A 27363-nucleotide genomic window follows, 5' to 3' on the forward strand; every position below is an offset into this window, starting at 1 on the left:
AATTATACCTCTTCCACACCAGGAGACTGCAGAGGGGAGCAGCTTTGGGCATTACAGTTCTCTGCTCTCAGTCCTGTCTGACACTCAAACTCTGCAGAGGTAAAGAGATAACAAAACGAATGTCAGACAGGTAATTTCATCTATTTGAGCGGCGGTCCACCAACTACTGCCCATAGGCCAAATCTGGCCCATGCCTGTTTTTATAAATAAAGTTTTATTGGAACACAGCCACACTCATTTGTATACCCATTGTCTATGGCTGCTTTCAGCGTGGCAAGGGCACAACTGAGAAGTTAGGACACAGACCTGCAGCCTGAAAGCCCAAAATATGAATGCTTGGGCCCTTGGCAGCACATGCGTGCTGACCTCTCAGGGAGAGAAGTCACTGTCTAGCTGCATGCTAGGACCACGCGGTGTGGGGGGTGGGTGAAGGAGTTCCAGCAGGATGCCATATCTGCCACATTTAAGGCATCTGCCTAGTTCAGCTGGGTTCCAGATAGATGCAGAAAAACACAAAAACCTAGGCAGTATCTCTAAGTGAGAACTTCAGTGGATTGAACAGTGTAACGCATATGAAATGATCATTTTATGTCAGAATGCAAGCAGGCAACAGCACACGTCCTGCTGCTTACAAAAGGCTGCTATACTACACTAGAGGCCCGGTGCACAAAATTTGTGCAAGAGGCTTGGCCTGGCCCTCACAGCCCCAGCTTCATCTGGAAGGTCTTTTGGCTGTTCAGTCTAATTAGCATATTAAAAAAATAAAAAAAATAATTAGCATTTTAGCTCTTTATTATATAAAAGATTTTCTCCCCCCCACACCCCATGACAGGCCCACTGGCACTTTGGTGAACATGCTGATTTCTCAGGACAAAGTCCCCTTTCCCTGAGAAAATACACAGAAACAGATGAAGGAACAAATCCCAGTGGAAAGGGGTGATGGCTGGGGGCCCAAGGCCCAGGGCTCAGAACTTCAGCGGAATGACGGGCCAGTACTTGGGCCGCTTGCGGTCAAAGTGCTTGTTAAAGCTCAGCTGCACGGCGGCCTCCATGGCCTGGATCTTGGCGGCGCTGTCCCCGTACAGGCGCTTCATCTCAGCCTGGCGCCGCTCGCTGGGGCTCTCGGAGGGCGGCTCCATGGAGCGGCGTGTCTTGTAATACAGGTCGTGGTCGGCGTTCACGTAGTCCTCCAGGCGCTGCGCGTCCAGCTGCTGCTGCCGCCCTGCGAACAAGCCAACACGGTCAACTGGGGTGAGTTCACGGCTGCCAGACATGAAGTGGGGGGCAGCCCCCCAAGCCCCTTAGCTTTCCCTTTCACTGTGATGCCACCCCCAGCTGTGCCGGCTGAGATGGTCTCTAGATTCTAAGGGACTACTTAGTCATGAAGCTCCCTGTTCACTTACCCCAAACTGCCCCGCATCTGGAAACAGCCCTGAAAACACAGAAGAAACTGACAGCACCTGGGTCCTCTCCTCATCCAGCCGCCAGCTCACATCTTGCCCAACCAGGAAGGGCAGGTGGGGCTCACTGGGTTTTAGACACCGAACCAGGCCTGCAGGCAAGGCCAGGCTTCCTGGAAAGCCAGTGTTGTAAGAAGTACTCCCCACCATGGAAGAAGTGGTGGCAGAAAAACTGAATTCAGGTAATCCGGAAAGAGCAATGGCACCATGACTTATCATTCCCTGCATCTAAAACACACCGTGCCAGCCAACAGGAGGTCCAGTGATTGAACGCTGGCCAAAGGTATGCGGGCCGAACAAGGGGAATTCTGTGAATGGATGGGAAACTCTGTGGGCTAATCTTCCTGCTACAGTAACAAAGCTAAAGAGGCGAGAAGGTAAAGATAACTTCAGTGCACAGGCTGAGGCTCTAACCACCATAAACACTGGCCATGTAGCCAGGTGTCTATGTCCTCGCTATAGGATCTGACTTTTTACTTCTCAGGTTGGCTTAGGCTCCATTTCAAGTGCCATCATTATACACTGAGTGGCCAAACGATGATGATCTCTGAATGTATAATCTGGCCACTCAGTGTCTATCCTGTATAATAAAAGGCTAATATGCAAATTGTCTCCTCGACCAGGAGTTTGACCAGCAGGTAGGGTGGCCAACCACCCATGTCCCCTCCCCCTAGCCAGGCTGGCCGAACCCCATGCATGCACGAATTCATGCACTGGTCCTCTAATACACACACACACACGTGGCCAGATTATTATGTGTTCAGAGATCATAATAATCTGGCCACTCAGTGTATGTTTTCATTCCTATTAATTTAAATGGGTTCTTGCCCAGGTGGTGACTCAGTTGGTTGGAGCATCAACCCGTACACCAAAATGGCTGCAGGTTCAATCCCCAGTTGGGATACATACCCAGGTTGTGGGTTCGATCCCGGGTCCAGGCGTCTATGGGAGGCAACCGATTGATGTTTCTCCCTCGTATTAATGTCTGTCTGCCTCTCTGTCTCTCTCTCCCAATTCCTCTAAAATCAATAAACACATCCTCGAGTGAAGATTTAAATGAATGAATGAATGAATGAATGGTTCTTGTAAATCAAGAAATATGTATTCAATTTATTCTCCCCCCTCTCAATTTTTTTATAACAAGTACTAATATAACTTTTATTCTTATGTAAATAAGAACATAAAATATCAGCAAAACAATGCTGCAGAAGGTAAAATTTAGCCTATTTCATAGATTTTTGTAAGCCTCTCTCAAGAACATAAATGGATAGTAGAATGCATCCATCTGTAGCTACCATTGCTACCAAGTAAGGAGTGAAGATGGTTGTAGGGGATAAAACAATAAACCATTCTTTCCTGGTTAAAAGCAGGAGAGAAAAAGGTTATTATGGAAGGAACCACAAAAGTGAGGGAACCACGTGTGCACAGAAAGATGATTATATGGCTATACACAGTCCCTCTCCTAAATCCTGTTCTTTCACCTTGGCCGAGGCGGGAAGGAGTTTTATAAACTTGGAAACATTATTAAAAATGTGGCCACTTCTGTCTTAGCACATCTGCAGTTCATTTTCACAGAAGGAAGCAATGCGCTGATATGCCAAATGCCTGTCAGAATGAAGACCGAATCCCTGTTACCTTATCCAGGGAAAAGATATCCCTGACTTACTGCGAAACGCAGGCCTAAACCAAAACACTGACCTAATAAGGACATGAACGGGAGGTCAACAAGCATTTGTTTCTCATTCTCAGCCTTTCTGAGAAGTTTGAAACATCAGGATGTAAGTTGTCCAGGCCTCATGGGCATTGAAAATCTATTCCCCATCCTGCCTCCTCTGAAGGCCTGGCATCTCCCCATTAGCCAGGGAGGAGTCCCACTGGGGGGAGCCTTGGCCCCTTAACCATCCTTGGGCTCTCCCTTTGCTGTTGGCCTGCAGGACACGATCCCATGCGGCTCTGCTGGGGCCTCCGCGCCCCTGCATCTGGAGGGCAGAGACTCCCAGGCCAGTCCCTTCACTCTCAAGCTTGTCCCTAGACTGGCATCAGCCTTCTCAGCAGATGAAGAGACACAACAGATGTTCCACTTCCTGTCTGCATCGAAGTCTCTGAGTTTAGAAGTTTGAATAAGCACTGGGCTCTTCGCTATCTTAGTAAGTGTTGCTCTCTGCTGTTAGGGTATGTGAATATGACCTTCTTCGCTTTTGCATCTCGAGTTTTCTTTTCCGTATAACTTAGCATGGTTATAATTCTGCTTCTTTCTGCTACTCTTCTGACAAAAACTGTCTTACCAATATTAAATTGATGTCCTAATTCTATGTGGAGAGACATTTTCTTTTTAAAAAATGGATATATTTTTATTGATTTCCAAGAGGAAGGGGGAGGGAAAGAGAGAAACATCCAGGATGAGAGAGAATCATGGATCGCTGCCTCCTGTATGCCCCCCACTGGGATCGAGCCAGCAACCTGGCCATGTGCTCTTGACTAGAATCGAACCTGGGACCCTTCAGTCTGCAGGCAGACGCGCCAAAGTGACGAGGGCTGGAGAGACATTTTTCTTACTGTTGATATCTGGGGATGAAATGCTGTGCACACAAAGCAACCCCAGCTGGCAGTCTCTGAAGCCTGTGCAACTTCCCAAGTATGAGCTTGGCTCATGGGTTGCCACCACTGGGTTTGAGTTCTTAACAAAGTCAGTGTAAGAATAAAAGCCGTCCTCTGCTCTGTTCTCTGCTTGTAGCTCCTTCCCACCAGCCTTCCTCAAGAAAACTGAAGGCCCAACTCTGTTCCCGCCTGCCCACAAGCAGCCTGGAAGTTTCCGGGTTTCCTCTGTGGATTGAAGGGGCAGGAAGGGGGAAGTCCCTGTTGCCAGTTTTCATCCCTACCCCAGTCCCAGGAGGACACCATGCCTGACACAAAGCAGGTGCTCAGGAAATGATCGTTGAGAGAAAGTATGGACAAAGGCCATACATTATTTTTTTTTGTAAACAACTGTTTCTTCCAGATGCTGTTAAAGAGAAATGATGACAACCCAGAGAGAGAGAAACAGATGCTGAATCACAAAAGGTTCCCCTACAGTAGAACCTCAGCGTCTCCACGGGGAGAGGCTGAGGGAAGAGCCAGGGTTGGGGACTGATGCTGTTTCCTTACATCTGAGTCACTTCACCTCCACTGACTCACACAATGAAGACAAATGTTCCAAGGCTGGACGACAGATCTGAAAACCAGCCAGCTTAAACCACATACCCTCAGACTGGCTGAAAGTGCTTTCGTGTACACTGACCTAGGGGATCCAACACGCCTTATTCCGATTCTGTTTTCTATTTGTTGCTTCCTTCCTCCCGCTGAGAAGGATTCTCAGTCACTAGCAGTTTTTCTTCCTGTCGAAACAAGGTGAGGGCTCATCCAAGCAGATGGAGGATCAGCTGACTGAAGCGGAGAAGGGGAACGTATTACCTCAGACATAACTGAGCAGGTGCCTTGCTGTGGAGAGGTGGGTCATTTTTACTGGAAACAGCTGTGGGACTCGATGTTCCAAGAGGTTTTTTCTTGTAGGATATTTGGTCATGGGAATTTGTTTGAATATAAATCATACTCTTTTTATATTCCAGCTTTAAAACAGGGTTGTAGTGGGTTGACTAACATCCTCCCAATATTCACATCTCCCTGGAACCTCTGAATATGATCTTATTTGGAAACTAGAGGCCTGGTGCACGAAATTCATTCACGGGTAGGGCCCCTAGGCCAGGCCGGCAATCAGGGCCAATGGGGCCTTCTGGCTGCTGGCCGGGGGGGCCCCTCCCCAGCTGTCAGCTGCCGGCAGGGGCTTTCCTTTGCTCCGTGCACGTCATAGCGAGTGACTGAACTCCTGGTCTCCCAGTTGAACTGCCGAGGAGACACTGCATGTTAGGCTTTTGTGTATATAGAATAGCATCTTTGCAGATGTGATTAAGGGAAAGGTGGAGATGAGATCATATTGGATTGGATTCCAATGAGGTGAAGTGGAGAGGGACACATAGAGACACAGGGATAAAACCATGGACAGCTGGAGGCATGGGTTGGAACTACGCTGCCACAAGCCACCAAAGGCCAGGAGCCAGAAGAAGCCAGAAGAAACAAAGCCCAGGAGACCCTGGAGGGAGTGTGGTCCTGCCAACACCCTGATCTTGCACTTCTGGGTTCTCAAACTGTGAGAATAAATTTCTGTTGTTCTAGCCCAGTGGTCAGCAAACTCATGAGTCACCAGAGCCAAATATCAACAGGACAACAATTGACATTTCTTTGGAGAGCCACATTTGTTAAACTTCAACTTCTTCTAATGTCACTTATTCAAAATAGACTTGCCCAGGCCGTGGTATTTTGTGGAAGAGCCACACTCAAGGGGCCAAAGAGCCACATGGGGCTCGCGAGCTGCAGTTTGCTGACCACGGTTCTAAGCCATCCCGTTGGTGGTCATTTATTAGCAGTCTTGGGAAACTGTTACAGGGGTAATATATACACAGGGTTAAAACAAGAAAAACAGTCAGTATTATACTATTAAGGAGAAACTGTACTGGATTCATCTGGGTTTAGGATATAGAACCTTGATATTTTTTGCTTGAGTCTATTGATTTACGTGATATTGCCAATAGAGACTTATGTCCATAAAGGAAAAAAAAATCATGGGAAATAACTTGGAGCCCAGAGAAGCCCACGGAACAGGGAAACATGCATTCATTATTCCACAGATTATTGGCCCACAGGCAGAACATTTTGGAGGACAAAGCACTAAGACAATTGAGTGCTGAAGAATGTTATTTTCCCTCATTTTTTTCAGCATTAGCATGTCTTTCTGATTATAGTCTCTGCTACGTTGCTAGAATTAATGATCTTACAGCACAACCGAGTGAAAGCACAGACTTGTTTCATGTCATGAATGCCCCCTTTCTGACTTGTCAGCAGCACCCCCGGACACAGGTGCAGATCTGGAGCCATTTCTGATGAGTCTGCAGACTCACCCCACATCCCTCACTCCGTGACAAACACAAGCCAGTGGACAACCGCCATTCCTACTTTTAGAATAAAAATGGATTTCCATCCCTTCCTTCCACTTTTCTGTAGCCTTATGCATGCGTTTTCTCTCTCACTGATTGGCTTTATGCATGTCTGAACAGCTGGACTAGATGAAAGACACACGTGGCGGGATTATGCTCAATCAGTATTATCCCACATTCGAGTCTCATTGATTAAACCAAAATGGCTCACTAACTACAGGGCTGTAACCTTTGCTGAATCCTTCAGGTTTTCCATGGGGTGTGGACGGAAGGAGGACCAACCAGACAGAGTTCTAGCCAACTGATAATCTCTTTACTCAGGTATAGATGCAATACAATGGAGCAGATGTTCCCATCAAATGTATGAAGAACACATCTGGGCCCTTTGATAAGAACTGTGCTAACTGGGGGTGGCCTTACCCTCTTTTCCTTTCTCTCATTCCCAATTGACCCCATCCCTCAAAGCCTAACGCATATTCCAATTGTCCCAATTAGCCTGGGGAGCTCCTCCTCTGACCACTAAGTTCACTGGCTCTATTCTCATTTGCAAAAGTAACCATGGACCTATTGTGAGGGGGATGTCCGACTGCCTGTTTAGGCCCAACCCCACACCATGGCTCTTGTAGGTGTCATCTTTAATTTGATTTATCTCCTCTTCCCTTTGATTTATCTGGGTTTGCTCTTTGCCAACATGTCCCTGTTTTGACCCACCAACTAGTCCCAAAACACGTGATGACCATCTGACTGGCCGAAGCCAGAGACAACAGGGGCAGTGTTTGTTTCCAAGGCTTTCTTCTCTGCGGGGAAGGATAACTGGCACCCATTTTCCCTCGAAGAGTCAGGACTATAGCCTTGCAGTCGTAATCGAGGGTTATTTATGCCTAAAAAATGATACTCTCCTTAACCTAACAATAAAGATTTTCCCTAAGAAGTAGGCGAAAACACAGTTGACCTTCCAAACTTCACAACTGTCCAGCTTCCTGTAAGTAATGTTACCACTGAAGTTTTAAATAATGGAAACATCTCATTTGGAAATGAGGACATAATCAAAAGCATGCCTGTTCCCACTGCACAAAAGTTCTTTATCCTTTTTTTTCTCTCTTATCATCGAAATATGTTAAATTACAGACTAGCTGGAAGAGCAGTAACCACAGGCAAGAACATGTTGTCTCGTCTGAAGGATTTTATCCTCAGAAAATATTAAACAAGATTCAGCAGATGAAAAGCTAAATCAAGTTTAGCTCTGTTTTCCCTTATTGGGAAGAGTTTATAAGACTCTGTGTTCTCTAAATGATTCATATTCAGAGTTGAATTTGCCCTTCATGATGAAGTATATGGTAGTGGTTCAAAGGGCAAAACAAAACAACTTCAAGCAAGTTTTCACACTACGCAGGTCCCTCGTTGCTTTCTGAAGCATTTCCCGCCCGCGTACAGAACTAATCCGCCACTGTTTCTAGCAAAGGCGACGGACTGGAAGGCACCCTGGGCATTCAAATCACTTCCGTCTGAATCCCATCATTCATTACTGCTCCAAGGAAGGCGTATTCATCCTATATGCAGATTTCACAGAAAGTGCCGGTGAAAAAAATAACGCGGGGGAACCCCTGCCCGTTATTTTGTTATTGGGGGTGCAGGGCCAAGCCCTGGCAGCTACTTCTAACAGAGACCCGGTCTGTAGCAGTGAGAGCCTCACCCTCGCCAGACAATTCTCACGCCCCCCGGGGAATGCATAATGCTTGCAGGGCAGACTGCGGGACACAAAAGCAGAGCAGAGACTCTAGGGAGAGTAGTTTTGAATTTTGCTACAAGGACACGTTTTTAAAAAGCACAAAGAAGTGGTGGCTCAGTGTGTTCAGCGACGTTATTAGTAATGGACGGTGGGTTCGTTTGTCTGGCCCGAGTATCTTACTTTAGTAAGTTATGTTGAGAAAGAATGTCCTGGCAACAGAAATGAAAGTTGTGTTAATGGCTAAATTTGACAGACACCAAAATTTATTTATGTTTTGAATATTTAATTATTAAATATTGTGATCAATTTAAGAGTTTCGTAAGTGCTGCCTAAAGAAGAAATATATGACTTTCTGGAAGTCATAGAGCATCTTTATAAAAAATGTACAGAATCGGAATCAAGCACTAAGCAGGATAGTTATCCGAATAAACCAGTTTATGGTTAATAATTCACAATCAAGGATGAGTTATTAGGAACTTTTAATTGGGCACTGTAACTGTTCTTGGGCACTGAGTTTGTACCAAGCACTCTTATCTCACTTAATTTTCATAACTGCCACCCCATTAATTAGGACCCCCATTTCACAGGTGAGGGGACTGAGGCACAGAAAGGCTAGGGCAGGTGGCCCCCAAGAGGTTAAGAACCTCTAGCTACGATGTGGTGGAACCCTGTGACTTGAGTGGTTCTGCCATAGCTGCCTCTGTATAATCAATAATAATACAAGTGTAATATGCAAATCGACCAGTGAAACAACTGGTTGCTATGACACTCACTGACCACCAGGGGGCAGACACTCAATGCAGGAGCTGCCCCCTAGTGGCCAGTGTGCTCTCACAGGGTAAGTGCCAGGCTCATGGCTGGCAAGTGCAGTAGTGGTGGCAGGAGCCTCTCCCCAAGGGCTTCCAGACTGCAAGAGGGTGCAGGCTGGCTGAGGGACCTCCCAGAGTGCACGGATTTTGTACACCAGGCCTCTAGTCTATAATAATAAAAGCGTAATATGCAAATCGACCGAACTGCGAACAGTGGAACAACCTTCTTCCAGACAACCTCTAGACAAAGCTGGGGCTGCAGCCTTGGAACTGAGGCAGTTGCTGTGCCTGCGAGGGAGGGACTGAGGCAGCTGCGAAGGCCAACTCTTGCACGAATTCCGTGCGCAGGGCCTCTAGTGTTACTACTGATAATGTAAATACTGGGGAATAAGGTTAGGATGAAGGTTGTAAGGGTTTTCATAAACTCCCCTTTTAAAATATATTTTTATTGATTTCAAAGGTGAAGGGAGAGGGAGAGAGATAGAAACATCAATGATGAGAGAGAATTATTGATTGGCTGCCTCCTGCATGCCCCATATTGGGGATCAAGCCTGCAACCTGGGCATGTTCCCTGACTGGGAATTGAACCCTGACCTCCTGGTTCATAGGTTGACGCTCAACCACTGAGCCACTCCAGCCAGCCAAAGCTCCCCTTTTTGTTGGTTTGCTCTCTAGGTCACGGGAAAACAAACATACACCCCATTTTCTTCAGAGAGATGGTAAGACCTTTCCAGCTCCCTTTATGTCCCACTCCTGGGCTGCATTTGGGAACAAAGACAATTCTCACAGGGTGACTGCAGTTTCCCAGGGCCACCGTTACAGGGCACAAAGCCTGGGTGGCTCAACGGGAATGTCCTGTCTCTAGTCTGGAGGTCAGAAGTCTGAGCTCAAGGGTGGGGAGGGCCGTGCCCCCTCGGCAGGGAAGGTGCTGGGGAAGGATCTGGCCCGGCCTCTCTCCTGGTTCCTGGTAGTTCCTAGCCTGGTGGCAGCACAACTCACGTCTCCACCTGGAGCTCTCCCTGGTGGTGTCTGTGTCCAGGGGGTCCCCTTTTTTATAAATACATCTGTCACACTGGGTCAGGACCCATCCGAATGACCTCATTTGAACTTGATTATTTCTATAAAGGCCCTATCTCCAGATAAGGTTCCATCCTGAGGTCCGGGTTTTGGGGAGGTGGGTATTGGGATTCCAATATATCTTACTTAAGGGACACAACTCAACTCATGACAGCAATGACAACAGTGCAATTTGGAGCCTTGAATGAAGATGACTTAGGAAATCACCAAAACATGAAGTTCATCAAGTTCATATAGCATTCCAAGCCTAACTCACTTTGTAAAATGTCTCACAGAACCATAGCAAGTTTAGCACTTTGTGGGGTAAGATTTCAAAACCTCTGATTTAAGGCTCATAATTAATAACAAAATACTTTTCTCATATATTTAAAATAATAGTAAGTGCCAGGCACAATGTAGCAGATAATTTTCATGACTTATTTTAACCTACCAAGGATTCTAACTGAAAGGCAAGAGGAAGGAACGGGGATAATTCTGAACCATATCTGTAACAGAACTGCTCACCCTGGAAGAACACATTTCATTATTTTCTGTTCATTTCATTCATATCTGTTTTTTAAAAAAAAATATTTTTATTGATTTTTAACAGAGAGAAAGGGAGAGAGATAGAGAGCTAGAAACGTCGATGAGAGAGAAACATCAATCAGCTGCCTCTTGCACATCCCCTACCGGGGATGTGCCCGCAACCAATGTACATGCCCTTTACTGGAATCGAACCTGGGACCTTTCAGTCCACAGACCGACGCTCTACCACTGAGCCAAACTGGCTTCAGCCATATCTATTTTTTCTATTGAATAACTGTATCAGGTTTATTTTACACTAGAAGCCCGATGCACGAAGATTCATGCAAGAATGGGCCTTTCTTTCCCTGGCTGCCAGTCCTTTCTGCTCCGGCCTCACCTTCCCACACTGCCCAGAGGCCCTGAGTGGCTAGGGCGGTGTGCAACACCTGTATCCCACCCTGCCCCTGGCTGCTTGGTGTCTGTGTATGCAAATTTACCCGCCATCTTTGTTGGTTTAATTTGCATACTCACACCTGATTGGCTGGTGGGCATCACAAAAGTATGGTCAATTTGCATCTTTCTCTTTTATTAGTGTAGATTAGCAGATAAGTCAAAATGGCCTCTCCAATGACTGGGTTTGCTCCCATCCTTAACTGCAACATTCATCGTAAAATTATCAATCTTTTGGGGGAAAAACATCTTCTGGTAAGGACAACAGAAATAAGCCCCACCACCATCATATTTTTTTTTTTTAAGTAACAAACAGCATTCCAACCAAATGTGGACATGGGCCAATGTCTACTCTCCCTCACACAAATGGTTATTTTATATGTTTTTTTTTTTTTTTTTTAAAGTAGACTTCCTGGAGTTCAAGGAGAGAAATGTATTCTATGCGTACTGTAAGTACTATTTTAAAAATACTTATTTGGATATACTTTCTAATGCACACCAAAGAAGTCAACAGTTTAATCGAAAGAAGGAAAGGAAAAAAAAACCCTGAATGAATAGTTTGGTGAAGGAAGAATGACGAGCAAAGACACCAAAGGGCGTGACGCTTTATACAAAGCCCACTGCTCAGTTCCTAGATCAATACATGCTAGGCCATCAATATGAAAGTATGATCCTTCAAAATGGAAATGAAACTCTTTCCAGACTTCCATGTTTCTGTTTACTAAAAATGACAGGTAAACTGTCATATAATTAGAACTTAATACAAACAATATTGACACTTGCTACTGAATATAATAGAAAATAACAGATAATTGTATATTTATTAGAGACACTTAAAATGTAAGTGATCTGATAACTTCAATAACAAGGAGAGCACCAAAAGCAGTTCTAGTTCTTTGTAGTCAGAAATTTAAAAAAGAAAATCTCTGCTTTCTGGCTGAAGATATAAGACCATTATCACAATTCTCTAACCCCTGGGAAAACAGTCTCAATGCAGGATCAAATCGGAAAATTTAAGTAAGTACTGGGCATTTTGCTATTCTATTTAGGTTCAGACTGATCTCTACTTTGAGGGTAGGGAGCTTAATATTTAAGAAATGGCAGGTCTGCAGTACCAGGGAAGGCGCAGAGCTGTGTACCAATGGGTTGGCAACAGTATTTTAGGAACCCAGTTGGGATTCGGTACAAGACCCAATCCCTAAGTTTGTGCATGAGCAAGGAGCACAGGAATTGGAGTCAGGCAGACCTCGGTTTGATTCCTGACAGCAAATGATTAGTTGTGTACCATGGAATAAGTCAAATAACCTCCTAAAGGCTCACTTTCCTCATCTGTAAAATGGGTTTAGTGTCTCGAGGGACTATAGTGTAGATCAGGGAACACATGCGTGCACACACATATGCACACATGCACACTCTCCATCTGGTGGAGTCTCTAACATTCAATAAATGTTAGAGATACTCTGGGTTAAGCTTTGTTCTAGAACTAAGAAGAAAGCCTATATAAAAATAGCTCTGGAAACTAATGTAATCGAAGTGCAATGTCCCCATGGCTTTTCCAGGCCTGTGATTGGGTTTGGAATAGCATCTGCACCCAGCTGAGGAGCCCGAAAGTAAATTTATAGACAGGGGCGGGAAAACTGCAGGATGCAGGGCAAAGAAAGGGAGCCTGTGAGGGCAGCTCTGCACTTACGCCGCTCCTCCCGGTGCCTCTCGGTCTGGGCGAAGTACTGGCGCAGCTCCTCGGTGATCTCCATGTTGCTCAGGTCACACTCCACCTCATCCTCCGAGTCGGTCTCCGCCTCCTCTTCTGTGGTCCAGGATCGGTCTTCGCTTGTGCTTTCAGGGGGATGCTGCCCGGACCTTGGAGGATGTGAGTAACCGCGGTGGGGGTCCTGGGAGGACCAGTGATGGCCATAGAAGGACTGAGGGGCTCTCCCTTTGGGAGCATAGAAGCCCTGGGGGAGACCTCCTGGAGGGAAGTACCAGGGGGAACTGAAATAAGACTCCATGGCCTTCCGGTAGGCATGCTGGTGGCTTCGCATCCAAGCCATTGCTTGATAATAATGCTGCCAGTATCTCGCATATACTGGATGACAAGACCAAGACACAGAGGTTTCCGACGATGGCTTCTACAAAATAAAGGGAGGTGTAGGCTAGACATCACAATTCATCAAGATGTTTAATCCACTTACCAACACGTATTTACTGAGTATCTACTAAAAACCTACTCTACTTTAGGATGCTTCTGGCCAAAGAGGGTATGACAGGTCCATGCCCACAATGGAAACTGAGTGTATGCACACCTGCTCTGAAGTGTGTACATGAGGTATGCACAGGATAATTAGCTTAGCGTTATGGCCGTCAAAAAAGTGGGACAGGCCCTAGCCGACTTGGCTCAGTGGATAGAGCGTCAGCCTGTGGACTGAAGGGTCCCGGGTTCAATTCCAGCCAAGGGCACATGCCTTGGTTGTGGGCTTGATCCCCTGGTGGGGGGTGTGTAGGAGGCAGCCGATACATGATTCTTTCATCATTGAGGTTTCTCTCTCTCTCTCCTTCTCCCTTTCTCTCTGAAATCAATAAAGAAATATATTAAAAACAAACAAACGAACAAAGTGGGACAGAAGCTACTAATGATCATTTTTAGACAGGATGCAGGGAGAGATAAGGACTGGACATCTAGCACCTTTGCGCTTTCTAGCCACTGTAATTTAGCAACTAGTTCCCAGTGTGAAATGGCTGCCAACAACCACATGGACTAATGAATGGCATGTGTTCTGGACCCTCCCTCCCTGCCCGCTAAGTGCCTGCTGGCCCAGCCCATTCCTCAGCACCGGGGACAAAAGATGTTGAGCAATGCCCTCAGTGGTGCTTTTACCTTTCGTTTCTGATGTATTTCTTTGGTCTTCTCCCTCATGGAGTGAGAACACCAAGACTTTAAAGACTAAAATTTACCTTTTTCTCTTATAAGTTAAAAAAAAAAAAATCTTACCTTTGCTGCCATCTCTGACTATGAAAGTCCCAATGGGCCCGGGACCTAGGAAAGACCAAGCACAGTGCAACATGTGGTCAGTACAGTATGTGACATTCATGGCTGTTTTGTAGTTTGCCAAGCAGCTTCTCCTAGGGTGCCTCTTGCCAGGAGGGACCCTGGCACCTGGGCATGACCTTGTGGTCTGAAAAGGAGGGAACTCCCTCAGGTATGATTAAGTGGCTCAAGGGACACTCCATTCTTCAAGTACTGGTTTCCCTAATTTTTGTTTTGCAATTAGTTTACTTTTCAGTCTTTTTTTGTATTGGTTTCAGGTGTACAGCATAGTGGTTAGACAATTATATACTTTACAAAGTGCTCCCCCTGATATTTCCAGTACCCACCTGGCACCGTACATAATTATCGCAATATTATTGACAGTATTCCCCAAGCTGTCTTCTACATCAGCACTATTGAGACACGCAAGATGCCCCCAGTAGCATAAAGGTCACTACCTTAAAGTGCAATGACACAGAGATTTAACAACAGAACTTGTTGCCCTATTGAAAATAACCATACAAATAGTAGTTAGTATGTATATGAAAATAATATATAGAGTATGAACTAAAATTGACAACTGTTATTTTATGTACCAATTCTTTTTTTTAAAATATTTTATTGATTTTGTACAGAGAGGAAGGGAGATAATTAGAAACATCAATGAGAGAGAGTTATCAATCAGCTGCCTCTTGCACACCCCCTACTGGGGATATGCCTGCAACCAAGGTACATGCCCTTGACCGGAATCGAACCCAGGACCCTTCAGTCCCCAAGCCGACGCTCTATCCATTGAGCCAAACTGGTCTCGGCTATGTGCCAGTTCTTAACTCATGACAGTTCTTAACTCATCGGCATGTCTATTTAAGTTAAATTTGCATGTCCCCGAGGCTTGCATAGAATAGAGTGCCTCTTGCCAACTCGCCAGAAACCTTTGCTGGGTCTCCGGGAAGCCCCTCTAAATAAGCCATCTTCCAGCCTGGGTTGTGCCCTGCGCTTTAAGTCCCCTCAACGGACTTTATTTTGGTTTGGGTGGTGATAAGCATCTCTCAGGCAGCCTGTGACACCACTCCGCCCCTTTGCAGGAGGAGACACTTCCACGGAGGCTTTTCCCGGAGCCACTATGCAGAATGGCTGCATGTGTTAGCCTTGCTCTGGCCAGATTTGCTCCTTTCCCCACTCCCCCAGTGCTCGTGACTTACTGATATGACAGGAAATACCTAAAGGTGAAGTTCAGTCTGCACCTACAGCCTATGTAAAACAGACTTAATATTTCCCCTTCTGTTCAGGAGTTCAGAACTACTGAAAGGACAATCTAGATCAGAATGTACTTTAGAAAGTTAAGCAACAACAAAAAAAAATAATACCCTAAAATGCATGAGCTTTTAAGCATCTGTTAGACCTGTGGTCGGCAAACTGCAGCTCTCGAGCCACATGCGGCTCTTTGGCCCCTTGAGTGTGGCTCTTCCACAAAATACCACGGCCTGGGCCAGTCTGTTTTGAAGAAATGGTGTTAGAAGAAGTTTAAGTTTTAAAAAATGTGGCTCTCAAAAGAAATTTCGATCGTCATACTGTTGACATTTGGCTCTGGTGACTAATGAGTTTGCCGACCGACCACTGTGTTAGATGGAACCACTAACACAATGTGTTGCTGAGCAGTTACTTAGAATTTGAATCTTTAGAAATCAGATACTGAAAGAGTCCTATTGTTCCTAACTTCACTCAATAACAGAACAGAATTAAAAAATCTCCAAGCCTTAAGAAGCAAACGACATATTTTGTAATCTCGATCAGATGTTTCACTATGGGTAATGTTGAAATTGAGATGGCAAAACGACCACTTCTTTTAAGATTTAACCTAAAGGAGAATCATTTGCATTCTTTTTAAATATAATAAGCTTTCAAATAAGGTATTTCCAAGAGGGCTGGCATGACCTTCTGTAAATTTATCTTAAACACAACCCACACTTCCTGTTCACTGTTCTAAATTCAGAAACACACACATATGCAGTGAATGTAAACTGGAAAAAGGTTAACAGATGCAGTGAAAATGTAAGTGCTCATTTGCCCTAGCTGGTTTGGCTCAGTGGATAGAGCATCAGCCTGTGGACTGAAGGGTCTCGGGTTCCATTCCAGCTGAGGGCACATGCCTGGGGTGTGCAGGAGTCAGCTGATCAATGATTCTGATCATTGATGTTTCTCTCTCTCCCTCTCCCTTCCTATCTGAAGTTAATAAAAATATATTTTAAAAAATGTAAGCGCACATTCAGTCATTACTCTTAACCATTTGTACGCCATAAGCGTCTATAAACTAATGTGACCAGAAGTCCCGATTATTTATTTATTTATTTTTAATATATCTTTATTGATTTTTTTCACAGAGAGGAAAGGAGATAGAGAGCTAGAGACGTTGATGAGAGAGAAACACTGACCAGCTGCCTCTTGCACACCCCCTACCGGGGATGTGCCCACAACAAAGGTACATGCCCCTGACCGGAATCGAACCTGGGACCTTTCAGTCCGCAGATCTACGCTCTATCCACTGAGCCAAACCGGTTTCGGCAGACGTCCCGATTTTTAACAATTTGTCCTGAGTCCCGCGGCGTTTTAAAAAAGTCCCGATTAATCTTTCCAAAAATTGAGACTTTTTTAAAATGCCGGGGGACGCGGGACATTGTTAAAAATTGGGGTTGTCCCGCCAAAAGCAGGATGTCTGGTCACCTTAATAAATGCAAGCGGCAGACCCTTCTGAATTAAATTCAAACTATTGTGGCAGTTAACCAGTGAAAGTGTAATTGAAAGGTTTCCTAGTAACACATGAGCCATTATCTGAAAACCTGGCTAACTGCTATGCGCTTCACAGGCTACTGAAGAAATCTAAAACACTCAATCCAATTCAGGGGCTAACCACCCAGAGAAGTAAAACGAACCCAAAATGGAATTATGGCAGCAATCAGAGCACGTGTGAGTGCTAAATGGCAAGGTGCAGCCTTTAAGTGCTAACTACCCGCAGCCGGTTTTCATCTGTCCATCACTGAAGCCCCAATCGCTGAGAGCCTGCAGCATCTAACGGCATTACACCGCACTCCATGTGTGTCTTAATCACATTTGTTTTAGACATTCACAAGCAGCCGAGGAATTAAATTAGAAAAATCGAGGAGACATCTGCATGTCTTCTGAAGAGTAAGTGTTTTGCATCCAGACTTCTAGCCTTAAAAAACATACTTAGGCCCTAACCAGTGTGGCTCAGTGGATAGAGCGTCGGCCTGCGGACTGAAAGGTCCTGGGTTCGATTCCGGAAAAGGGCATGTACCTTGGTTGCGGGCACATCCCCAGTGGGAGGTGGCTGATTGATGTTTCTCTTTCATCGGTGTTTATAATTCTCTATCCCTCTCCCTTCTTCTCTGTAAAAAAAAAATCAATAAAATATATTTAAAAAACATACTGAGAACCAGATTAATGTGAATAGTACTTATCCCAAACGAATACGTAACAAACATTATTGTCACTTAACACTACTATAGTCCTCAGAAAAGCCTGCTTTTATTTAGAACTGGGACAATCCAGCCTGGCTTTAAAGCAGCATTACCGATATTCTGAAAATGCATGAGATGGTGTCTGAGAGGCTGCACTTTGCAGAGAGGAGTGCAGGCAGATGTGATAAAGTAGGCAACCGCTTGAGAAGTTCAAGTGTAATCCATCATGTTCAGCAGGCTGCTAAATGTCAATGGCTGTGATTAAAAAGAAGGGGGCAGCACTAATTTGAGGAGAGATTACTTATTTATGCCTTTAATTCGACAAATAATTCGAGAGAAGGGCTGCTACGGTACACTGCTTTAGAGATCATGCAAGGTACACTGCCCACTTTTACAAGGAAGACATCAGGACAATGAGCTGAGATGGCCAGAGAAAGCCAATTTCAGCATTTGAAGCAGAAGCAGCTCTGATTCAGCCCAGTGTGCGCCTATTTGTAAGTACACCAATGAATCAGCTGAAGCACTAGACCCCTGGTCGGCAAACTGCGGCTCTTTGGCCCCTTGAGTTTTTAGCAAAGCCAGCTTAGAAGTACCCTAATTAAGTTAATAACAATGTACCTACTTAAACTTAGTTTAAGTTTAAAAAATGTGGCTCTCCAAAGAAATTTCAATTGTACTGTTGATATTTGGCTCTGTTGACTAATGACTTTGTGGACCACTGCACTAGATTCAAATTTTAAGACAGAGACCATTAGGAAAGAGGAATTTATATGAATGATGGGATACAGGCAACTTGGTCCTCAATCTCAGTCTGTGCTTTCTGCACTGGTATGGACAGACACTAGGACATTTACAATCACATCTGCTGCCATCCTCCAGCAGTCCAGAGGCCTGGGCTGTATGTCAAATATGCTAATTTCACCCTTGGCTTTATTATTCCCCTCCCCTTAAATTCCAAAACCTATGTATCATATCCTCTTACACCTTCTTATTTATAAGATTCCTAAAATCCTACAGATAGTTGCTTAAAAATAGTTCCTGAGAATGACAAACTAATCAATCTCTGAAAAATTAAATCAGATGAAGTACAGAAAAACACATAAAAAGAAATACCAGCTTGCCTAGAGCTTTTTGTTACTAGAGGCCCAGTGCATGAAATTCGTGCGTGTGTGTGTGTGTGTGTGTGTGGCTCAGTCCAGCCAGCACCCTCTTCAATTCTGGGACCCCTCAGGGATCAGTCCTAAACTGGCAGTCAGTCATCCCTCTCATAATCTGAGACCGCTGGCTCCTAACCATTCACCTATTTGCCTGCCTGCTCGCCCCTAACTGCTCTCCCCTGCTGGTCTGGTTGCCCCTAACTGCCCTCCTTGGCTGGCCTGGTTGCCCCCAACTGCCCTCCCCTGCTGGTCTGGTCACCCCTAATTGCCTCTGCCTTGGCCCCTGCCACCATGGGGCCTTATTAGCATATTTCCCTGTTATTAATATAGACTAGAGGCCCAATGCACAAAATTCATGCAAGGGGCTCAACCCTTGCAAGCCCCGGCTGGCTCGGCTGACCCTCGGAGCTCCGCACAGCCCTGGCTTCATCTGGAAGATTATCCAGAAGGTTGTCTGGACAGTCGTTCTGCTGTTAAGTCTACTTAGCACATTAGCTCTTTATTATGTAGGATTAGCTCGCTATTTCCAGCCTTACTCTTGGTATTTTATGCCAGCAATTTTTTTTTTCTGTAAAGGGTCAAATAGTAAAGATTTTGGGCTTATGTGCTACATTCAGTCTCTTTTTTTCAATTGAAAAGAACCATCCTTTAAAAATGTAAACACCATCTTTAGCTCCTGTGCAGTACAACAGAAAAGCTGTGGGCCATCATTTGCCTGCCCGTTTCACGTGCATACATCATTAAGCTGTACAGACACTGCCCTCAATATGCTGAGTGCCCTAACTGTTCCTCACTCTCCACTTGGAAATCACTGGAAAAACTTGGGATTCTCTCACTTAAACTTGAAATACGATGAGTGGAAACAAGAAAACTGGGATTATGACCAACCCCAATGTGGGTGACCAGTTCCTAATGTTTGGGACAAAAGAATCCTCTCCAGCCGAAACTGGTTTGGCTCAGTGGATAGAACGTCGGCCTGCGGACTGGAAGATCCCGGGTTCAATTCTGGTCAAGGGCATGTACATTGGTTGCGGGCACATCCCCAGTAGGGAGTGTGCAGGAGACAGCTCATCGATGATTCTCTCTCATCGATGTTTCTCACTCTTTATTCCTCTCTCTTCCTCTTTGTAAAAAATCAATGAAATATATTTAAAAAAAAAGAGAATCCTCTCCATGACAAAATAAGCAACTTGAATCACTTCTTTAAGATCTATATAGACATGTAAAGACTTAACAAAGAAAAAAAAAGACTTTAAGCTCCTGCAAAAACAGTATCAATCGACAGGACTTAAGAATGCACACGCAGCGCCAGGATTTCTGATGAACACTGTATGAGCTGCTGTGATGGAGACAGTGGACTGACAAGGAAGGGAAGCTGGGAGAGTTCCCGCTGTCTCAGCCCTGAAGAAAGAATGCACATCTTTCCCTGCTAGCCACACAGTTAGCTCCAAGGGAAGGGTCCTGTCAACTTTTCAAAGCTGCTTATTTTTTCTACGCACAGTGCGTAGGAACGTAATACAAACACCTGGGTCTCTGAAAGGCCACCATTAAGATAATTCTAGACATTATGGCAGCACCACCACTACCATTTCAAAGAAAAGAAAGCTTATGGTTGCAGCAGACTTAAGATGCCTTCTCAGTGGTCTTTAATTTTCTCTTTCACTCCCTCCTTCCCTAGGAGTGTCTCCTACTCTATGACAGCACATGTTGTGGACGGATGGGAGGATGCAGCTGGAAGAAAAGAGACTGGTAATGTCAGGGCAGGCCGGGCTCCACGGCACTGCCAACCGGGCAGCCCGGCCCCGTGAGTACAATGGCATAATAGTCACTACCCAGCTGAGCCCTGGCAAGGACAGAGGCCGAATTCATTGTCCGTCCTCAGCCATGAGAGAAGGAAGGAATGAATACAGCATTGAGGTCATTCACTGAGCACTGCCGAGACCCACAGACAAGACAGTGCCTCTGAGTCTTCAACAATCTATTTTCCTATAAAGCCTTTCTGGAAAAATGCACTCATTCTTCATCGAATCTGCTTATCCTGGAAAAGACATTTTTCAATACATGAATAACAACAGACGAGAGCTTTGTAGTTGTCAATGGACACACTGTGACTACTTCCATCAAGTTATTTTGAAAATTTCACAAATGAGTATTGCTGCATTGTATATCTTCTTTTCATTGTATATTTATAATCTTATAAGTATAGGATCTAGGGTGGGCCATAGCAACCAGATAAAAAAAAGTAAGAGCACCGATTTTCCTCTCTCCTTCCTTTTCCACTAGAATTCTGAAAATTAAACAAAAACTCACTTGCTTTGATTTTTGCATAGAAACACACAAAAAGGCTGTCGTTAAGTAAGTTATGCTGGTTAAAGCCCTGAAAGTCGTTACCATTCCTATACAGCTCCCCCGATCTGATGCTCTGAGCCAATGAGGTAATTTCAGGATCTAATCAGGCCTTCATTACAAGGCAAAAGGAAGAAGGGTCTTCTGGAGATGGTTCATAATACACGCAGATATGGGGAGCAATCTGAATCACATCAATGGAGTCGTGCGGTTCTACGGAATCTCTGTATATGCCGTGATAACCCTGCCGGAGTGGATGCCTTCCAATCACACACACTGGCAGGAACCTCATCACCAAGAGAAATGACAAAATGAAGGGTTTTGAGAGCAGTTTCCGGCCCTCTCCCCAGCAGCTAAGAAGGCTGGCAAGTTCATCTGGCTCCCTCCCGTGGCTCTGCGTGGTCCCTGCTCAGTGCTTTGGACAAGTCTGAATGGTCTCTCTCCCCCAGCTCAGGCTCCACCTCTCAGACGCAGGCCTCCCACAAGCTATAGGGGTCCGTGTTCAGCAGGACCACACCTTTCTGTCCCTAGCAGCCTCCCATAGGCAAGGGAACCAGCAAGCAGTCTTATTTTCTTATTCCCTCAACCCCAAACCCCAGTTTACAGTCTCCCGGATGTTGTAGAAGGTAATGCCACAAAGAAACATAGGCTGGGGGAAGGAGGAAGACGGAAACGATGCATCTAATTCTTGAAAAAATATTTTATTGATTTTTTTAGAGAGGAAGGGAGATGGATAGAGAGTTAGAAACATCAAGGAGAAAAACATTGATCAGCTGCCTCTTGCACACTCCCTACTGGGGATGTGCCCGCAACCAAGGTACATGCCCTTGATAGGAATCGAACCGGGGACTTTTCAGTCCGCAGACCGATGCTCTATTCACTGAGCCAAACCGGTTAGGGCTAATTCTTCTTTTTAACATGGATAACAGTCTACCCACAGAATGGCATCGTTTAATTTGTCAGCAAGAGTGATGGATTTGTGAATAGATTTATTTAAAAGTTCACCAAATTCCTATGTGACTAATGTCAGAATCACAAGTGAAATATGAGGACACTCAAAAAGAAGTTACCCTCGGACTCATAAACACAACAGGCAATAAGAGAGCCGAAAACTGGGATAACTGGGGACATAATAAAACAACTCGTAAGAAGAGACAGTAAGATTTCTTCACTGTAAATGTATCTTTCATGCAGTTAAAAAACCTACTGTGGCCATAAAGGAGTAAGTGTTGAACAGTCAGGTAATACACGTTAAGAGCCTACCAGCAAAGGCCATGGCTAGTTTAAAAGTGGTTAAGCCGAAACCGGTTGGTCCCAGGTTCGATTCCGGTCAAGGGCATGTACCTTGGCTGCGGGCACATCCCCAATAGGAGGTGTGCAGGAGGCAGGTGATAGATGTTTCTCTCTCATTGACTTTTCTAGCTCTCTATCCCTCTCCCTTCCTCTCTGTAAAAAATCTATATGTATATTTTTTAAAAAGTGGTTAAGATCATCAGATTTCAGGAGCCTTATTTCAAACTTTACTTCTATAAATACAGAAAAAAGGGCAAACGCATTCTCCATCTCCATGGGTAAGGTGCACACGAACGTTCTCCAGGTAACTTCCACTTACAACCCCGACTTCCCAGAGGTCAAAGCGCGAGAGAAAAGAAAGAAAACCCAAATTTTTCCGGAGATGGGCCAATATCCTAGACATCCCTCCAAGAAGGCAGCCCCGGGCGACCAAACCTTTAATCCTGGGCTGGAGGGACAGTCCGAATTCCCCTCCCAGAGCCAGCTTATCACCGTGCTCCTGACACATCCGAATCGCAGCGGGGGGCTTTAATAAAAATACCGATGCCTGGGCCCTACTTCTAGGGGTTCGAATTTAACTGATCGGGAAAGGGGCCCGTGCATCGGCATTCCTAAGTCACCCAGTGATTCTGATTCACGTGCCAGCAGAGAGGTCCCCAATCAGCCCCTCATTTCAAAACACCAGCGACGAGCTGGGACTCCCTCCGGCCTCTGGCTCCGCCTTGCCCCGCGGGGGTGACAATTACTGACCACGTGACTGCCCGGCCGCGGCTCGGGCCGCAGGGGAGGCCGGGCTCCGCTTCACCCCCCAGAGAAACCCCAACAGCCCCCGGAGTCACCTCGCTCCGGCTCGCAGATCCTGGGGTGGGCAGCCTGGACCGACTTCCCCGGTGGCGAGTGGGCGGAGCTATGGCAACGCGGCTAGACGCGAGCTTCCGATTCGCTGCATCGAGCCGGAAGTCCCGCCCTACCGCGATGACGCCACTTCCGCACCGCGCTGCGCACCACGCTGGCTGCGGGGCGGGCGCCAAAAAGGGTCCACCCCTCGCTTTGAACGTGGGAGCGGAGGGGTAGTGGGAACAGGGGAATAGCGGGTGGCACCCCATCGGGGACGCTGGGGCGGGGACCCAGGCCGCGTGGGCCGGTGAGGCGGGGAGGGAGGCGAAGTTCGTTTCTGGGCGGCCCCGGACCCCAATAGTCATGGCTTTTGATACTTAGCTCCTCTCAAGGGAAGGTGGTGGGGAAAGCCTCCCAGCTTTGGAAATAGTCATTGGGATCTGAGTTTGAGCGCATTTCTAGCGCTGAGTTTATTGACTTACCAGTGTCTCAGGTCCTCTCCCATAATGTGTGTGAGAAATACTTAGGGCAGCCCTGGCCGGTGTGGCTCAGTGGATAGAGCGTTGGCCTGCGGACTGAAAGGTCCCAGGTTCGATTCCGGTCAAGGACATGTACCTTGGCTGCGGGCACATCCCCAGGAGGTGGCTGGTCAATGTTTCTAACTCTCCCTCTCCCTCTCTGTTAAAAATCAATAAAATATATATTTTTAAAAAAACTTAGGGCAAGAGCAAACCAGTAGTGGCTATTACCATTTTCATCATCACAATCATTATCAGCAATACTTGCCCTGTTAGTACCGCAGAGAAATCATTAATAACCAACGTAAACCACTGGAAGAGTTGGAGGCATATTTTTTTTCTGGGGTAACTTGGCAAAATGTGGCAAGAGCCCTAAAAGGGAGCATACTTTAGTTTTAGAATGGTCACATCTGGGGATTTATTACAAGGGAAAATAGATGTAAACTGGATGCTCACGGCAGAATTATTTTAAGAAGCAAACACTGGAAACAAATGCCTAATAAGAGGAGAACAGCTAAATCAGGCTGAATGAATGGTGTGGACATTATTACCATACTATTCTTGGACCATAGAAGAATCACATAGCACAGAAGATTATTAACTTTAGCAAAGATGTACTGCATGCCTACTACAGTTATTTCCAAGTATTATTTTATATCTGCACTGTCCACGGTAGCCACTCAACACATGTGGCCATTCACAGCTTGGAAAGTGGTAGCTGAATTGAGATGTGCTATAAGAGGGTTTTGCAGAATTAGTATAAGAAAATATAAAAATCGCAGTTTTTTGTTAATCCTCACCTGAGTTTATTTTTTTATTGATTTTGAGAGAGAGAGGAAGAGAGGGTGTGAGGGGGGGGAGAGAGAGAAGCATCCATATAAGAGAGACACTCTATTGGTTGCCTCCTGAATGCACCCACCCAGACTGGGGCTGGGGGTTGAAGCTGCACTCTAGGCATGTGCGCATGACTTGGGAATCAACCAGCAACCTTTAGGTGCACAGGCCAAAACTCTAACCAATGAGCAACACGGGCCAAGGCTAAAAACCTCATTTATTTATTTATTTATTTATTTATTTATTTATTTATTTATTTATTTATTTTAAAATATATTTTATTGATTTTACACAGAGAGGAATTGAGAGGGACAGAGAATTAGAAACGTCGATGAGAGAGAAACATCGACCAGCTGCCTCTTGCACCCCCCCCACTGGGGATGTGCCCGCAACCAAGGTACATGCCCTTGACCGGAATCGAACCCGGAACCTTTCAGTCCGCAGGCCGACGCTCTATCCACTGAGCCAAACCGGTCCCGGCTAAAAACCTCATTTTTTAATAGAGCGTGTTAGGGAAGGACTATTAGGTAAAATAAAACATAAGATTTAAATTAAAGGGTCTTTTTACTTTTGAAACGACACAATAAGTCCCAGGCCACCTGTCGCTACTTGAGCCAAATTCAGCAGAGACAGGGTTGAATCATATGAGCGTTTATTCCAATAATGCTGGCTGTGTGGGGGAGCAGTGGTCACCCTGGAAATTCTGCTGTGAGCCCCGCCCTTTGCCCCTCACCAGTTGGCTGGTTATATGCACAGGAGGCAGAAGATAGCTACCAGCCTCTGCGAGCTGCAAGTGTCACGTGGAAAGGGGGGGATAGGGTCTGTAGTCAGGCCTGCAGGATCTCTAAATCCCTTAACAAGGTAGCTAATCTATGATGTTACAAATGGCTCAGCCTGGGGGATACAGAATGGCCAGCCTTCCTGAGAAAAACAGCCAGCGGGGGGCAGTGGTCCGGCACAGCAACCAATCAGAGCTGTCCTGTCCTTGGTCTGTTCTCAAAATGTATTTCTTTTCTGAGTCATGGACCCATCCAGGCAGCTTACTAGTATCTTTTTACAGCCTTGTTTCTCCTCCAGCTTCGCAGGGTCTGTAAGGACACTTCTCATCAGTAACTAGTAAGTGTTGTGAGGTCGAACCCTGGGTTCAAAATAAGACCACCGGAGGCTGATAATTTATTTTAAAAAAGCAAACAAGGATTTATTGAACTGGCCAGGGCAGGCGCAAGAGTACCACACGCAGGCGGACTCCAAACGACTGCGAGGCTTTGGGGGCAGGTAGTTATTTTTAAAGGTTCTGAGAAGGAAAACCCCCATTCTGCAACAAACTGTTGTTTGGAATTTTCTGCTGTTCTTCCTAGATAAAATGTTGCTTTCTAGTTTGCTTTAGCCCGTTTGAAGAACGATGAAGAGAAACTTAGCTGTCTGACCTTGCAGGCCAGAGACCAGATATGCACACAATCTTAATACCATGTCAGGTGCATTCTTTTAATTGGATAGAACAGCATTGTTTTCGAGGCCAGCATTGAGATAACCACTAAGTGTACATAGGGCTGGCTCTTTAATGAAAAAGAAAGTTGTGCCTGTAACCTTGCCCAGAACTTGAACTCATCCTCCCTAAGCCCATTGCTCGATGAACAAAGCAAGTAAGTGAAGGTCGAAGTCAGAATAGTAGGGTTAAAATTCAAACAGTAGTTTTTACCCAAGTATAATTGCTACCATATTTCAGTAAGGTGGATGATTATCAAACAACTGTGGCTCTATTCTTATTACGTGCCCTTCCCCACTATCTCTGTTTTTAAAATATATTTGATTGAGTTTTTACAAAGAGGAAGGAAGAGGGATAGAGAGTTAGAAACATTGATGAGAGAGAATCATCGATCAGCTGCCTCCTGCACAGCCCCTACTGGGGATGTGCCCGCAACCAAGGTACATGCCCTTGACCGGAATAGAACCCCAGACCCCTCAGTCGGCAGGTTGATGCTCTATCCACTGAGCCACACCGGTTAGGGCTTTATGGGGCTTTTTAGACCCCTCCTCTGCTACCTGGGTGTGGGGAAATTGGTTGGGAGCCAGTCCCCTTGCCTCAGCCATGGAGATGGTGCTGACACTCCTGAGATGTTACTTTGAAACTGAGGAAAGGAAATGCCAATTTCCTAGGGGTACTCCCCCACCCCATAAGCCCCTTCAGGCCTCTCCAATTTCCCTTCAGTTTGCCTTCCTGGAGAGCTCCTGTCCCAGCAGCAGATGCTCTATTTCAGGTGATGGCCTCACCTCCGACTGAAAAATAAAGACGGCCATGTGCGGATTTGATCACTTCAAAATGCCTGAGCTCCACTCACCGTGCCTCTTGCCTTAGAACTGTGGTCGGCAAACTGTGGCTCACAAGCCACATGCAGCTCTTTGGCCCCCTGAGTGTGGCTCTTCCACAAAATACCAGGGCCTGGGTGAGTCTATTTTGAAGAAGTGGTGTTAGAAGCAGTTTAAGTTTAAAAAATGTGGCTCTCCAAAGAAATGCCAATCGTTGTATTGTGGATATTTGGCTCTGTTGACTAATGAGTTTGCTGACCACTGCCTTAGACTAAGAGGTGTCTTGGTTTCTGCCTAGGCCAATCCATTCTTGTATTCTTTGCATACAAACCCATGGTCTCACACCTCTTCAATTATGTTCTCTCTTCTCTCTTCTCTCTCTCTCTCTCTCTCTCTCTCTCTCTCTCTCTCTCTCTCTCTCTCTCTTTCTCTCTCTCTGTCTCCCCCCCCCCCCTTTGCATCAGCCTTGCTCAGGCTTTCTGATATTTGCAATAGTTTTTGATTTTTCATCTCC

The 27363-nt window shown here is 45.7% G+C and overlaps 1 protein-coding gene across 1 annotated transcript; it reads right to left on the reverse strand.

Moving 5' to 3' along the window:
• Nucleotides 1-774: 774 nt before the first annotated feature.
• Nucleotides 775-23270, reverse strand: GEMIN8 (gem nuclear organelle associated protein 8). The gene is made up of 4 exons (XM_036439754.2): nucleotides 23193-23270; nucleotides 14046-14090; nucleotides 12747-13185; nucleotides 775-1222 (listed from the first exon to the last, which is right to left on the reverse strand). The coding sequence occupies exons 2-4, from the start codon at nucleotides 14055-14057 to the stop codon at nucleotides 966-968; spliced, it is 708 nt and encodes a 235-aa protein (XP_036295647.1). The 5' UTR covers nucleotides 14058-14090; nucleotides 23193-23270; the 3' UTR covers nucleotides 775-965.
• Nucleotides 23271-27363: the final 4093 nt, after the last annotated feature.

This window comes from Pipistrellus kuhlii, unplaced genomic scaffold (assembly GCF_014108245.1).
Source record: "Pipistrellus kuhlii isolate mPipKuh1 unplaced genomic scaffold, mPipKuh1.p scaffold_m20_p_16, whole genome shotgun sequence".
Lineage (NCBI taxonomy): Eukaryota > Metazoa > Chordata > Mammalia > Chiroptera > Vespertilionidae > Pipistrellus > Pipistrellus kuhlii.

Excerpts from the sequence above, each read along its gene's own strand:
- GEMIN8 (XM_036439754.2), bottom strand. Across the intron at positions 1,223-12,746 it reads GAGGCACCGGGAGGAGCGGC|GGCGGCAGCAGCAGCTGGAC; the intron begins GTAAGTGCAGAG and ends GCTTGTTCGCAG.